This window comes from Sphaerodactylus townsendi, linkage group LG01, assembly GCF_021028975.2.
Source record: "Sphaerodactylus townsendi isolate TG3544 linkage group LG01, MPM_Stown_v2.3, whole genome shotgun sequence".
Taxonomy (NCBI): domain Eukaryota; kingdom Metazoa; phylum Chordata; class Lepidosauria; order Squamata; family Sphaerodactylidae; genus Sphaerodactylus; species Sphaerodactylus townsendi.
Window position 1 is genome coordinate 90,832,264 of NC_059425.1, and position 15,920 is coordinate 90,848,183.

Consider the following 15,920-nt stretch of genomic DNA (forward strand, 5'->3'; position numbering starts at 1 on the left):
ACTCCTATTTTCCCCCAAACTTTGCAGCAAAGCAGGTTTAAGAAACATCAGAGTTTTAAAAAAATGCACCAATATACCATGATGCTATGGGGAAGTAGAGTGGGGGAGAGCAGCACTTCCCAACAGCATTGAATCTGGGACATATAACCTGTGTGGAAATGCTATAATTATTGTTTATGAGTAATAATGTGCTTGTGATGTTTTGTTATACAGTGATTTTCATATGTTGTATTTTCCTAGGGGTTTCATACTTATTTTTCTGTTCTCATAAACAGCATACTGAGTTCCCTGTTGATTCATCTCTTATGAGGGGAATGCATCCAAATGGAATATCGCTCAGTATTATCCAAAACCACTGACAAATGGCTAGTAACTTAAATTGGTAGCTTTGCTGTCTGCACCCATGTGCCAACCAAGGCTATGAAACATTATAAGACATAGACTGGTTTTTGCCTCCCCCAGTTAGTCATATAGTTCCATGTGTCAAAAATGGCATATCCTATTTTTGAAAGGATAGCTCCTTCTTATTAAATGCTAAAGTTGACTGTCATCCTCTTTATTTGATATTAAAGATCCCCTAGGCCGTTTTAAAGATTGAACACGAAACCTACTTAATAAAAGTTTTCTGTTTGTGCACCTGTATTTATAACTGCATACATTCTGCTTTTCAGTAGCACCAACTGAAGAATGAATCAAAAATACCTTGTGAATTGTTAGGGTTGTCAGCTCTGGGTTGGGAAATACCTGGAGATTTTAGAGGTAGAGCCTGGATAAGGCAAGATTTGGGGAAGGCAGCAAGTTGAGGCAAAATGCCACAGAGTGCATCCTCCAAAGCAGCTGTTTTCTCCCTGAGAAGTGATCTTAATTACCTAGAGATCAATTTTAATAACAAGAGATCTCTACCTGGAAGCTTGCAAGCCTGTGAATTGTTCATTTTCAATCTGATGATGCTTATTTTAATCTTATAGTTTGGGTTCAATAGCAGGCAAAATATGAAACCAATACTTTTTTTTCTTTAGAAATAATAGCTGGACATTGTCATTTTACAAAGATTTGACACATCTGCAATAAGAAGTGAAAGTATAGGTACTCATAAACAGGCTACTATAGCAGAAAGTGGCTCTCTTATTCACAAGGCTCTCTAATGAGTTCATGGCTCCATGTCAGTGAAGGCCTGCTCCAGTACCCAAGCTCCTGTCAAGTCTCCTTCCACACTCTTAAATTAAGTCTCCTGCTGAGGCTGTCAATTTTAAAGAGGCTGAGCCAGGAGGCAGCACTTACCTGCCAAAATAAAAGCTCTAAGCTGCTCCAACAGGAAGGTGTCCCATGATGGAAGACACTCAGATACCAGAGATGTGGGCTGGGTGGGAGGGGAAGAGAAGGGATTTGTAAGCTACTTTGAGACTCCTTACAGTTAAGAAAATTAGGTATCAATCTAAACTTCCTCCTTCACCTTTTTTATTTTTTTGTTTTAGTTTCAGTTGATTTCAGTTTCAATTGGTTTCAGTTCTGCCTACCTATTATGATTGGTAGATTCTGCCTACATCCTCAACCTGCTCCCTCCAATTCTTTCCCTCCTTCTTTCAAGGCATGAGCACAGGGGCGTAACGAGGCAGCCCTGGGCAAACTGTAGCCCTGGGCAAAACCTGAGTTGGATGCCCCCCCCCCCCCAATGGGCAGCCACTCCACCATGACCAAAACTTTTTTTTGCACCAGGACATTGGTGCCTGCAGGGGGTTCAGTTTTAGACCTATCAGCACCAAACTTTCAGCATATCATCAGGAGACTGTCCCTATGCTACTCCCCAAGTTTGGAGAGGTTTGGTTCAAGGAGTCCAAAGTTATGGACTCCCAAAGGGGGTGCCCCATCCCCCATTGTTTCCAATGGGAGCTAATAGGAGATGGGGGCTACAGTTTTGAGGGTCCATAACTTTGGCCCCCCTGAACCAAACTGCACCAAACTTGGGGGGTGCCATCATCTCCAGATGATACCTTGAAATTTTGGTGCCGATACATCCAAAAATGCACCCCCTGCAGGAACATCCTAGAAATTTGCCCAAGAATCTTTGTTCTGTATTGAGTTTTCTGCATTGCTATCAATGGGGGTTGCAGGCTGTGGGGGGCACATTTCTGAAGGCACAGTCTCAAAACTTTCAGGGCTTCATCAGGAGACTGCCCTAATGATACCCCCCAAGTTTGGTGCAGTTTGGTTCAGGGAGGCCAAAGTTATGGACCCTCAAAATTGTAGCCCCCATCTCCTATTAGCTCCCATTGGAAACAATGGGGGATAGGGGCACCCCCTTTGGGAGTCCATAACTTTGGACTCTCCAAACCAAACCTCACCAAACTTGGGGGGTAGCATAAGGACAGTCTCCTGATGATACGCTGAAATTTTGGTGCCGCTAGCGTCAAAACTGCGCCCCCTGCAGGCCAAAAATGGAAAACCACTAAAATACCCAAAAACGAACCCAGCATTTTGATGCCCCCCACAAGGTGATGCCCTGGCCAGCTGCCCACCTTTCCCACTGGGCATTACGCCAGTGCATGAGCATGTCTCCTTGGAAAGCATGTGGACAGGCTCTGTACTAGAGCAGAGAGCAGAATAGCAAGCAAAGAGGACACTCTTTTGTTTATATATTATGGAATCAAGAAAACATTTGTTGCACTGATTAGCAAAAGTAGAAATGCAGTCCACGGAAATGCCTGTGGCAAAAATCCTAGTTGATAGGAACTTTTGGTAACTTGATTGGTGGAAAAAGCCCCAGTCAGTTAGATTATCTGATCACTTTTTCTCCGCACTCCCCCTCTCACTGCTTTCATGTTGTTTAACTGTGAAAAACCAAAAGCGAAGTACTTGAATTACTGCTATTACCAAATGTTTCTAAAATATGTCTGTTATTATTTATAATGATTAGCTCTGGTATAACTTCAAGGGTGATTTGTTTCATTTGCTTATTTATACCCAGTGGTGGGATCCAAAAATTTTAATACTAGGTTCCGATGGTGGTGGGATTCAAACAGTGGCGCCGCTGCACACACGTACCTCCAGTCCCTATTGGGCAGGGAGGTTGCTTTAGTAACCCCTTCTCGGCACTCAAAAAAAATTAGTAACCACTTCTAGAGAAGTGGTGAGAACTGGTTGGATCCCATCTCTGTTTATACCCCAATCTTTTCCACCATTGACCTCAAGGCAAGATTTCTAGCAAGATTTCTAGCAAGTTTCCCATCTAGGGCCAGACATATTTGGTTTTTCTATCCATGTTCTGGGATTATAAATATCTACCTCTGATGTTGTTTGCTTGAAATAATTCCACAATTAGAGAATATCAGGGCATGTCCCACTTTTTGTGAGATTTTATTCACTCCTTTAAGCCACTTACCTGCTTAAATTAAGACAAAACAGACTGTATAGTTAAATTTAAGCAATTTTAGGAGATTGGTTGGAAAGATTGGTGTTGTATTAATGGCAGAGACTACATGACTGTTAAATATTTTTTGCATGGCTGATATGCAACTGAAATATGATGGCCATTCATTTTTCATAAACTTCAATGCCTTCCTGTCCTCTGAGTCAGAGGTCATAAGAACTTGCACACTTCGAAGTACTGAATCTCAGTTTGGTTTCGAGATTTGTCATATGGTTTAATAAATCTAAGTTTCATGTACAAGTTGAACTGATTCAGAAACTCTGGTTTTCAGTGGATGTCTTGACAATGTGTTTGCAATTGCAAGAATTTTACTTGGTCTGTATTCTGCTTGGAGGTTACATCCCATCAAGCAAAGGAGCCTTTAATGACTTATTGGTATCTGATCTAAGTCTTTGCAAATTATCTGTGGTATCAGAGGTTTGTGGTCTGTATATAGCTAGCAGGACTCCAGGCCATAAAGATACAATGAAAATATTTCACATGCCCGAATGGTTTCAAACACTCCTCCGTTTGGGCATAACAGATCTCCAGGTCTGTTAGTGTCCTTGAAAAAAATTCCACATGTTTCAATTCTCCTTCATGCTTCTGGTGTAGTATCCCTCCTAATCCATAACTGCTAGCATCAGACAAAATGACAATGTGGCATTTATTATAAAATGCAGATACTGGTGCCTTTGCCAAAAGTTGGTTTGTATTTTGGAAGCCTTCAACTTGTTTTGAGTCTCAGTGCCAAATGGGGTCTCCTTTTAGCAATTTGTTCAGTGGATGTGATGCCTCTACCACATGTGGCAAAAAATCTGCCAAAATAGGCTCATTCCGCACATGCAGAATAATGCACTTTCAAACTGCTTTCAGTGCTCTTTGAAGCTGTGCGGAATAGCAAAATCCATTTGCAAACAGTTGTGAAAGTGGTTTGAAAATGCATTATTTTGCGTGTGCGGAAGGGGCCATAGTGTACAAATTTTTCTGGTGCTGACCCCAAGTTTTTCTAGTTCTTCGTGGATCTTGGGGAGGCAATCAATTCCTGTAATGATCTCTACCTTCTTTGGGTCAGGACTTAATCCCACACTCATCTATGGTGTCCCAGTTCACTAAGCTGTTTCTGGAAAAGAGACATTTGTTTTCATTAAATTTTAAGCCTGCTGTTTTTATGGTTGCTAGGACTTTGTCTAGTCTTTTACTGTTCTTCATCAGTACAGAATATCATCCAGAACACAAATGCACTTCTCAGGTGTTGCAACAGTTCCATCATTAGGCTGTGAAATAACTGTAAGGTGCTAGATATTCCAAAAGGTTACCTGTGGGAAAAAATCTCTCAAATGGAGTAAGGAATATGGTTAATTTAGTGCTCTCTGGATCCAACTAGATCTGCCAGAATCTACTGGAAACATCCAGCTGTGGAAGCATGCAAAATATCTGCGACTTTTCAGAGTGTGTAAAATGTATCTGTCTCTTTTTAGAACTTTATTCAGCTGTTTCAAGTGTATACATAGACATATAATGTCATCCTTTTTTGGTACTGGCTCCAGGATACACCAGTCTGTAGGTTCTGTAAGTGGTTCTATAGCACCACATTTGACCATCCTGTCAATTTTTCTTTCAGAAATAAGGGGGTTATTGTTCTGGCGGTGCAGACAGAATAGGTGAAACACCTTCTTTTAACCTTATCTGTACTGGTAGATATATGAATTCGTGACTTTTTCTTTTGGGCTCAGTGGATTCTCAGTTCTTTCTGCCACATTTAGAATCAGGACAGTATATTTTTTCCTAATTAGCAAGATTTGGAATTTAGTATGTAATCTAGAGTTTTACTACTTGGCATAGTAATCTGGATTAGGTTGATTAATGGTTAAGGCATCCTATGGTAGACCATGGTAACAGGATATGGGTTTTTACTGGTATGTTGGAGAAATTGTTTATGCTAAAGTTGTATCTTTTGTGGGAATACTTTGGGTTTTGAATGACGTCTTCCCTGTTCAGGGACTGCCAAAGGGGATAAAGATAATGGGGAAACATACATATTTACCTGAACTTTAAGTAGAACTCCTGCATCCTTGCTTTTCATTATGAAAAATGTTACAAATACCCTTAATTCAAAAGTATATAAATTGATTGCTCTTTGATCTCTCTGTTCTATAGGTATTTCTTGTGAGAAAAATCAAAGGATCAGATGCTGGGCAACTGTATGCAATGAAAGTGCTCAAGAAAGCGACTCTGAAAGGTGAGCAATAAAATTGGACTCAAAGTATATGATCCACTCAGTCCATTATAAATAGGCAAAAAACTTTGTTGTGTTTGAAATTGTACATCAAATGAAGGATTAGATTTTTCCTCAAAATATTATACTTTTTTTAAATTGTATATTTTTCTGAATCAAAAATGTGGCCAGGAATAAAAGCAGACGACCCATTGTAGCCTTCATTAGCTAGGACTAAAGGAAATGGAAATGTGAACACTTAGCATGCATAGTCTATGCTGTCCTTTTATACTTACTTAGCAGCCAGGTTGCGGTATTCATCTTTTCCAATGAAATCATTCAGAAGTGAAGGATCCTTTTTGGTTCATTATTTGCAAATAAAGGGGAACCTCACCCAGCTATAGAGCTGGGAGATCTCCAAAGTAGCAATCGTATTTATCTCACTTTATACCCTTTGCCCAACCGTTTATTCCCACTCTCTTCCCTTATTGGCTTAAAAGGTGCTTGAGAGGTACAGACTTTCTGATTGCCTTCTTCATGAACACTCTTTAATATGTTCCCACCTCCCATCTGTACATATATGTTCATTATTGATGCTCCTTATTCATGTAGAGGAGGAGTAGGTAAAATAAAATCCTACTTACGCAGCCGCTTTTACAGGCGGGGTTCAAGAGTTTAAGCTAACTTAGATATCACTAGCTGGTTTCAACAGTCATACTCAAAGCCCTTCCCATTGATTATCACAACTTCTTATATGAATAGAACAAAAACCCATCTTAGAAAACACCATTTGTAACCCTTACAACGTGAACAAATAACACTCCTTTTTTTGATATGTTAATTGGTGCATTTCCAGTTGAGGATAGCTTCAATGTTTGATTCCTTTATGCCCCTTATTGTGCTTAATTAATTAACTGTATCCTCCATAATCTACAGAAGCATGCCAACTTTGATAAACAAAGTTTGCTTATTGCAGTTCTGGAGGGCAGAACTTGACATGATGGAGAGCATGGCATTTCAGCGAAAATGGGTGTATTGAGGGCCCCAGAATCTCTAAGGTTATCCCTGTGTATCTGCTCCTTTTGTTCAGGGCAGCTCACCTGTAGTGTAAAATAATAAATTTAATCAGTAATGAGAATTACATTCAGTTTAATTATTCACTATACAAGTAAGTCAATCATGAATAATAAAAATCAAGAATAAAAAAGTATACAGTTTCAATCCCCAAAATACCTTCCTATCTACTTGGAAGATCAACAGCCTGTTTAAAAAGGAAATCTTTCTAAGAAATGACTTTCTTTCTGTAGTGAGGTGACTCCAAATATGGGTTGAGCCATAGACGAATCCTGTTCATGCAAACACTTATCCAATTTGGTGATGGGAAGGAATTGCTAGCAATACCTGATGAGAGGATCTCTCAGTAGACAAGTGAGTTCATGGGGAGACCAGGGGATTTAGAAAAAACAGTCAATATATATTTTGTTTATTTATTTACTTCATTTATATCTTTTTTTCTCCCCAATGGGAACCTGAAGTACTTTGCATCATTCTCCACTCCTCCATTTTATCCTAACAACAACCCTGTGATACAGGTTAGTCTGAGTATATGTGACTGGTCCAAAGTTACCCAGTAGGCTTCCATGGCAGAGTGGGATTTGATCTCCCAGATCCAGTAACCTGGATAGCCTAGCTAGTCAGAGCCTGGGAGGTAAGCAGGGTCAACCATTGTTAGTAGTTGGATGGAAGACAACTGTCAGGCCAGACCCCGTATCTGGCCCTGCACAGTTACGTTTAGAAAGATTGGTAAGGAAATAATACCAAAGAATCAGGCTTTAAACAGAAAGATTTGTTTTTACTGTTCAGAACACAGGGCGCCTCTCTATGAGAGTAACACCCACCAGACAAAGACTTCCTCTTTTTATAGATACAAAGAATACATACGTCATAATTCTTAATCATACCAGCATACATAACCCATGTAATCATATTTCTCCCACATATGCTTTCTTCCTTAGCATTAAAATCAAATTAGCTTGTCTGACTATTTCTTGTTATACAAAAGCTGCATGTCCCCTTCTTTCTCTGCCCATATGATTTCTGGTTTTCAATCAAGATAACCAGTTCTCAACATTCCTAAGGGTGGGTTTTCCCATAGAGAAATACATCTTTAAGGATTTCACATACAACTTATTCACTTTAAAAGGTTAAAAATGATTTAATCAAATATAATACGTAATTCTAGTAGAATACATATAGATTTATCTCATTATCATTTCAGTGTTCATTACAATATAGAAAAACACATTTTCAATTATCTGATCAGATTCCTCTCTCTTCTAAACCTTTGATCTTTTCATTTCTGTGTTTATTTCACATAACACGTCGCATATAGCTTGTTTTGCCAAACAGGACTATAAGATATGTTCTTTTGTCACGTCTTAGCTCTTAGTGACAAGATCTTTCTTAGTGATATAATCTTTTCTTGCCTGCATGACCAGTTGACCTATAGAGAAAATCCTCCTGAATTTCTGGTCATATAAATCTGGTCATATAAATTCTTTAATATCAAATACAGTTTTAGACCTATTATCCATCTTCACACAACCAATGAAGTCTGGGGGAGCTACATGAAGGCAGGCAATGGAAGACCACTGTATGAAGGAGCAAATAATTTTGTATAATAAGATGGCCAAAATATTTGGCACTTGAGAAGCTTTTTGAAAATACAGCTTAAAAATAGTTTTATTTGTCTCTTAGAATTCTGTTCAAACTCTCTGTCAACCATGGGGACTCTATGTCTGGGAAAACTCTTTAGAATGCAGTTGCCCACAACATACCTTTGCTCCCTTCTTGTCTGGAATGTGCTGGGATTGAGGCAGCCGTGAGTCAGTTGTGACTTGATGACACGTTCTTCTGCTCCCAGGTTCCAGTCTGTCACTCTAACCACTGAACAACACTAGATCCCCATCTAACTTTACATTATACATCAAAGCCAGACTTCTGGGGTCATGGGGTCTGAAATCAGCCGCACTTTTTAAATGCTCACAGACGTATCTCATTGTGAGGCATTTGAACATTGATGAGAGGGAATATTTATGTTCTTCTCTCTCCTCTTCTGAAGAGAAGCACCTGTTTTGGCAGATGGATCCTGGCAGACCTGCTCAGTAGGTGACTGTGGGTTCCTGATTTCATTAAGATCAGTGAGAGAAAGCAAGCTCGAAACAGAATTTGAAAAGGTGATCATGCAACATAAAGAACATTAACTAGTACAAATTCAGAAACTGTTACTTCAACTTGATACAGAAACAGAACAAGGAAAACATCCATGGTCATATGGATGCAAAACTTTGAGGAAGAGATATCTTTTCAACAGTGGGAAATTTACAGCCAGCCAAACATTAAAGAGAAAATTGTTTTATTGGTGGTTCATTATTCCAAATGATATCAAGAAGATGAACAAGAATGACTAAAGGAAATGTTGGTTCTTTTTACCGTATGGGGTGGACATGCAGAAAAGCTGTTAAAATCTGGAATGAAATTCATGCAGAATTTCAGAAAAAATCAAAAATCAAATTTGTTATGGATGGCACAGCTATGTTACTAGGTATATTGCCAAAAATATTCAAAAAATCTCAAAAGAACTTTTTCAAAAAATGATAGTGATGACCAGAGTAGTATTTGCAACAGAATGGAAAACAGATTAATGTCCAAGCTAAGAGAATTGGGAAAATAAACTGTTGGAATATGCAGTTATGACACACTGTGATATGCTTTTCAAGATGTCAGTCATAGATTCAGGTTAGGAGATAAAACGACAAGATAAGAGCCAAACAGTCTGAAAATGCACAACAGCCAGTTACGGCAAAATTAGGGAACTTTGTGAATAAGCAACTAATCAAAGAATTTCAAGATCAGTGAAAAGTGTATTAATTATATTATTAAAAAGTGAATTATGAAGGATATAACTGAAATGATGTATATAAATTATCAATAATATTCATGATATATTACATTGAAAAGGGTTTTAAACAGAAGTAGATAAACATTTAATCACATCATGAAAGAAGATAATAATATGCCAACTCAATTTTTATGTGAGAAAATTTCTAGAAATTTATAACAGTAACCATGCGTTAGTGGTTTTTTTAACCTATTTTAGAGTATTTGAATTTATATTATAGCATGTACAATGCTATAATGTAAATTATTGCCAGGTCAATCAGATGTTTTATTTGGAATGTAATTAGTGTGGGGCCAGGACCGCGTCTCTGGTCCTACACAGCAGAATTAGTTTAAGACTAAGTTAGAAAAACACCCAAGAAGCAGTTTGAAACAAAAGATAAGTTTACTGGACAGCATAAGTATCTGACCAGGGTGTCCCCTTAAGGGTAAGAGGCACCCACACTTCATACAAAGGACCCATTTTTATAGACACAGAATTTAGAACGTTACAGAAGGTTACCCCTCCCGGGTGGCTCTCAAAAGAGACACGCCCAGTAGAGGAAGAACCTTATTTTTTATAGATGCAGGAATACAGACGTCACACAATCCATCCCCTTAAGTTTTACGTATTATGATCCATACCCCTTTCACGTACTACAAGCATGTATGTTCAATTTTCTCATTGGATAGAATCTGTCTCCTGGTCACATGAAGACAGCCTCTATTCTACGTCAAACGCTGCTTGCTGTTAGCTTATGGCCCTCTATGCGTATGCAAAGCACAACCATAAAGCTAGCCTCTGTCTACAAGAAAAACCCGTTTTGCTAAGTTTCTCCCAGAGAGAGAGATGTCCTTAGGCAATTCAGGATTCCTTAGGCTCATAAAACTTACTTTTCCCAGCATGAAATGTTAAAACATAATTCTAACAGATTTTACATACACTGATTCTAACACAATTATACCTTCGATTCTAAGACAATAGAATTATAGTGAAATACTAATACATGTGAATCTCTCATTATCATTTCTGTGTTCATTCAACTATATAGAAAAACACTTTGTAATTTAACTAATCACATTCTATTTCTAACCCAAAAACCAAAGTTATAAAATGCATATGTCTTCTGTCACGTAGTAACCTGTAGTTACAAGATCCCAAAGATGTTATCTGTACTGGCCTGCATAGTCACTGACAAGCTTGTAAAATGCCTTTTGACCTGTTACAAACAAAGCAGGCTTGCTGGTCACTTTCATACAGAAGAGAACCCATTTTGATTCATCAAATCTGTGGTTCTGTGACTTCCATGTTTCTTGATTAAATACAAATTTATACACATTCTGGCCCATCTCCACAATTCCCCCCTAATAAATGGTAATTTGAATTACAATCAGTATTCACATTGCCATTAATTATAAAGAAGAATGTGTAGCCAGGTAAGTTCTCCTTTACTAGTTGTTTACAATAGAAATTGCTTTACCTTGAGAACAGATGTTGTCCCAGAACAAAATTCCTTTAAAACTAGTCATACATATAGGCAATAGATAAATCACACAACAATTATGATTTCCACACAAATCAGTAATCATCCTATTACAAAAACATGCTTTAACCAAGCAACATTTGTCATATTATAGAATACAACACATGTCCAATAGTGAAATTCCCAGAAACCTTTGAATTTGTATAATGGCTTTGATTATACTTTTCCCTTTTCCAAAACTTATCCACATATAGCCCATGTAACTTGTTAACCTTTAAACCTTGTTAACCTTGTAACATTAGTAGCCATGTAAGGGCCATAACTATATAGGAGTTTTCTGGATGCTTTTCCTAGCACTTACACTCAAATGTATCATTAATCCATCCTTGCACAAAAACAGTTCTACTACAGATTGTAGGTGTTTATAATGCAATACTGAATCATTTTCACATTGGTCAAGCAAAGTTTGAACATGCTTAATTCATAATTTATCTCCACAGAATGTGGTACTAAAATCTCTCTAAATTCCACAACAGAAAATGATTTGAACAACATAAATTGTCATGATTTTTGCAACACACTTGGAAACTAGCACACTAAAATCAGAGTTCTGTTTGAACCAGAAACACACATCTCTCAGTGGTTTTACAGTCCACTTTGAGACAGTCTCTGTTACTTGATCTTCTTACGCTGTCTTCTTCAGTTGCTGACACACAGGCAACCTTGCATCTGGAGAGATGAATCCACTTCTTGACTTTTTCCAGTTTTAACGCTGCAGTTGTAGTTAGCAAAACCTGGAGTGGTTCTGATGTCCACTTCTTGAGGTAGATTTTTCTGCACATACCTGAAAGAGAGAGAACAACCAAAACACAGCAATAACAGCACTTGTTCTGACAAACACTGATTTTTGTTTACACACACATTCCTACTCTCAGAATCTGAATTTTTTTCCTCCACTTGAGACTCTAGACCTTGCACTGGCCAGTTCAAAAAAGGACTTTAAAACCCAGAGTTCTTGAGAAGTTTGAGCTGCACAAGGCAGAAGCTGCCAGAAGAACTTCTGTCCCTTTCCGATTTGCCTCCTGGCAAATTTTGCTGACAAGTCTCTTCTGCTGCTTCTCAGTCCATTCCACTTGCCGTATTCCAGGACTTTTCTCAATCCACATGATTGCTAAAGTCTCTGTTCCACAGCAATTGGTAGTCACATTAGGTAAGACACTCGTTGCTGCTTCCGCTGCAGAATCTGTCAAGAAATCTCTTCTTACCTCTGGTGAAGTTACCTTCCCTGGTGCACTTTGCACTGGATCTCTCCTTTTGGGCTTCCCATTCTGCTTCCAGGAGGAGAAGAATCTTCTTTCCCTCAGCTTTCCACGATCCTCGGTACATCACAGCACTGTTGCGTTCCACATGTGTCCTCCACACAGGCAACATCATAGGAAAAAACATATTTGCTTTCTGTGAAACCTTCCTTACCCTTGCTGACCTTCAGCCAATTCCAAATGTCTCTGCTTAAAACCTTCCGCTCAGCTTTTTTGAGCCTGAAATCTCTGCTTAACTGACAGGGCACTTGCTTCCAACAGTTAGCACAACAGTTTTTTGACAAAGCCTCACAACAGCATAGCCAGCCTTACTCACACTCTTTTCCTCAAAGCTGCTGCTATCGGGAAAGAAATCACAGTCAGGAGTTTCAATATAGAGGTATCACTTCTTGGCATGAGAAGCTTGATACAACTCCACTTCACTTCTATGTCTCTCCCTGACATTCATTTTTCCCTAAGAATTCCTTCTTCAGGGCAACACACTTCTAGATATGGTTTTGCTTTTGTTACCTTCTTCCAAGGCAATTCTAGGCTCTCCACCTCCAAAGCTGTTGGAGCTTTCATTTCCTCCACCACGTTTCAGTTACCTGGCAAGAGACAGTAGGAGAAATCACTGATGTCACTACTATCACAGAGTCAGACTTAGGCAAAGAAGCGAGAAATGTTTGGGATAATAACATTGGGGAGTTGGACACCCTTTCCCTTCCCTCCCAACCTCTCTCTTCCCTCAATCTTTCCCGGCATCTGGAGCACACATGAGGGTCAAATTCTGAGTTACAATGCTGCTTTTACCATTAAGAGTGATGATCTTACATTTTTCCACATAGGCAGAGTTAATTATTAATGCATAAAAACATGCCAGATAATTCTGTTCTGTATACTTACATGCCTGTCGACAAAAAGCATTCATTTTAAGAATTACATTGCGATCAAAGAGACCCTTCAGGAAGGGCTACAATGAATCCCCCCTTCCAGAGACATAAAGCGGCCAGAAGTTTTTTTTTATACAGTTTAGGAAAGTGTTTTCTTTTTCAGAGAAGAAAATCCCAAGTCTTTCCTGTATTTTCATACACATTGCAATGGAGTAAGCCCCTCTGGCTTCACTGGCTGGTTACCCATGGTCCTCGTGACCATTTACTTTTCTCAAGCATCCTTGGAAAATATTTTTCTTCCTGCGATCTGGCTACCCAGGATTTCTTTCAGTTAGTCCAGCTAACTCCCAAGATTTTGAGTTTTCCTCCCAAAACCTTTTACCTTTAACACAACCATACTCCAACCTTTCAGTGTTTACCTTTTACCAGAAAGTTTACTCGGTCTTTCCATGGGCTGTGAGGTGGTTGAAGCAATCCTTCACAGGCAAAAAGGCCCATGCGCGCACTAAAAATTGCTTTACCTTCACCCAGCCCTTTTTGATGGTCCCAATTACTGAAAGGAGGCTTGACTGACAATACAGAGCAAGCTTTCCCTTCCTTAAAAAAATCTTGCCACTTACAATTCACAAAAGAGTTCCTTCAGTTCACAAAAAGAGTTATTTTTAAGTTCTTCCTAGGTCCCTTCTATTCACAAGAAGGGTCCCTTCGTGGTCGCCAAAACTTTGGGGCCAGGACCGCGTCTCTGATCCTACACAGCAGAATTAGTTTAAGACTAAGTGCTAGAAAAAACTCCCAAGAAGCTAGAAGTTTGAAACAAAAGATAAGTTTACTGGACAGCATAAGTATCTGACCAGGGTGTCCCCTTAAGGGTAAGAGGCACCCACACTTCATACAAAGGACCCATTTTTATAGACACAGAATTTAGAATGTTACAGAAGGTTACACCCCCCCTCCCGGGTGGCTCTCAAAAGAGATACACGCCTCAGTAGAAGAGGGAAGAACCTTTATTTTTTTGAGTAGATGCCCAGGGAATACAGGCGTCACACAATCCATCCTCCTTTTAAGTTTCACGTATTACATGATCCATACCCCTTTCCACGTTACTACTGAAGCATGTATGTTCAATCTTTCTCATTGGATAGAATCTGTCTCCTGGTCACATGAAGAGCAGCCTCCTATTCTCGATCACAACAGCTGCTTGCATTGTTGGCTTATGGTACCCTTTCTATCGCGTATGCAAAGCACAGCCATAAAGCTAGCTTGCTGTCTCCAAGAAAAACCCGTTTTGCTAAGTTTCTCCCCAGAGAGAGAGAGATGTCCTTAGGCAATGCAGGATTCCTTAGGCTCATAAAACTTCCTTCTCCCAGCATGAAATGTTAAAACATAATTCTAACAGATTTTACATACACTGATTCTAACACAATTATACCTTCGATTCTAAGACAATAGGAGATTATAGTGAAATACTAATACATGTGAATCTCTCATTATCATTTCTGTGTTCATTCAACTATATAGAAAAAAACACTTTGTAATTTAACTTCTATTTCTAACCCAAAAACCAAAGTTATAAAATGCATATGTCTTCTGTCACGTAGTAACCTGTAGTTACAAGATCCCAAAGATGTTATCTGTACTGGCCTGCATAGTCACTGACAAGCTTGTAAAATGCCTTTTGACCTGTTACAAACAAGCAGGCTTGCTGGTCACTATACAGAGAACCCATTTTGATTCATCAAATCTGTGGTTCTGTGACTTCCATGTTTCTTGATTAAATACAAATTTATACACATTCTGGCCCATCTCCACATTAGGTTATATGAGTTTTATTAGGTTATTATGATAACCATAGTTTCATGGTCATTGTCATTTCTTATTGTCAATAATAGTCATTAGTAGTAATTGTTTATTGGTTTTGAAAGAATATTACATGTACAATTTTTATTTTTCTCTTTAATCTTTAGAAAAAAATTGTAGCTGCCATTTTGATTTCATTTTCACTTTTCTGTTCTGTTTATTTCTATCTATTAAAATTATCAAAAAAATTATATGACAAAGCTATTCAGCATTGGGTTAGTCATAATTTCCCTGGTTGTGCATACAAAAGTACATGAGAAGCCTAGCAGTATACTTGTGGGGGAAGGAGGAGCTAATTTCTTTGGCTCCCGGGGAAGGATCCCTTTACTAACAACTGCCCACATCTTGGAGACATCTACAGTTCAGTTACCAGTTCAGGACTTTCTGTATTATTAGTCACTATGGCTGTATCTGCATGGGCAGAAAACAGCACCCTGGGGATGGTAAAAACACAATCCCTGCAGCAGCGCCATGCTCGCCCCACTCAAGCGGCGCGAAAATGCTGCTTTTGAAAGCAGCATCTTCCACCCACTGCTGAGAGAAAGGCAGTAGATGGAAGACGGTGTTTTCCCCGTGCCCGCCCCAAATGTCTCCTTACCTCCTCCTGGCTTCCATTGCTCTGTGGAGGCCAGGGGACACACCTCCTGGCTTCCATTCCTGTAGTCGTCACTCTGGCCATGGGGGCATGTCCCCTGGCCTCCACAGAGTGACGGAAGCCAAGAGGAGGTAAGGAAGAGTTTGGGGGCTGCACAGCTGTGTGGAGCCTGCTCCGCCAGCTGCACACCCAGCTTCTTTTCAAGCAGTGGAACAAACCAAAAATTACTG

The 15,920-nt window shown here is 39.2% G+C and overlaps 1 protein-coding gene across 1 annotated transcript in view; it reads left to right on the forward strand.

The window, feature by feature from the left end:
• RPS6KA2 (ribosomal protein S6 kinase A2) overlaps positions 1-15,920 on the forward strand; it is a 127,465-nt gene that overhangs the window by 44,541 nt on the left and 67,004 nt on the right. The window contains exon 3 of the mRNA XM_048487509.1: positions 5,567-5,648. Coding sequence (XP_048343466.1) covers positions 5,567-5,648 — 82 coding nt within the window. The remainder of the gene's footprint in view (positions 1-5,566; positions 5,649-15,920) is intronic.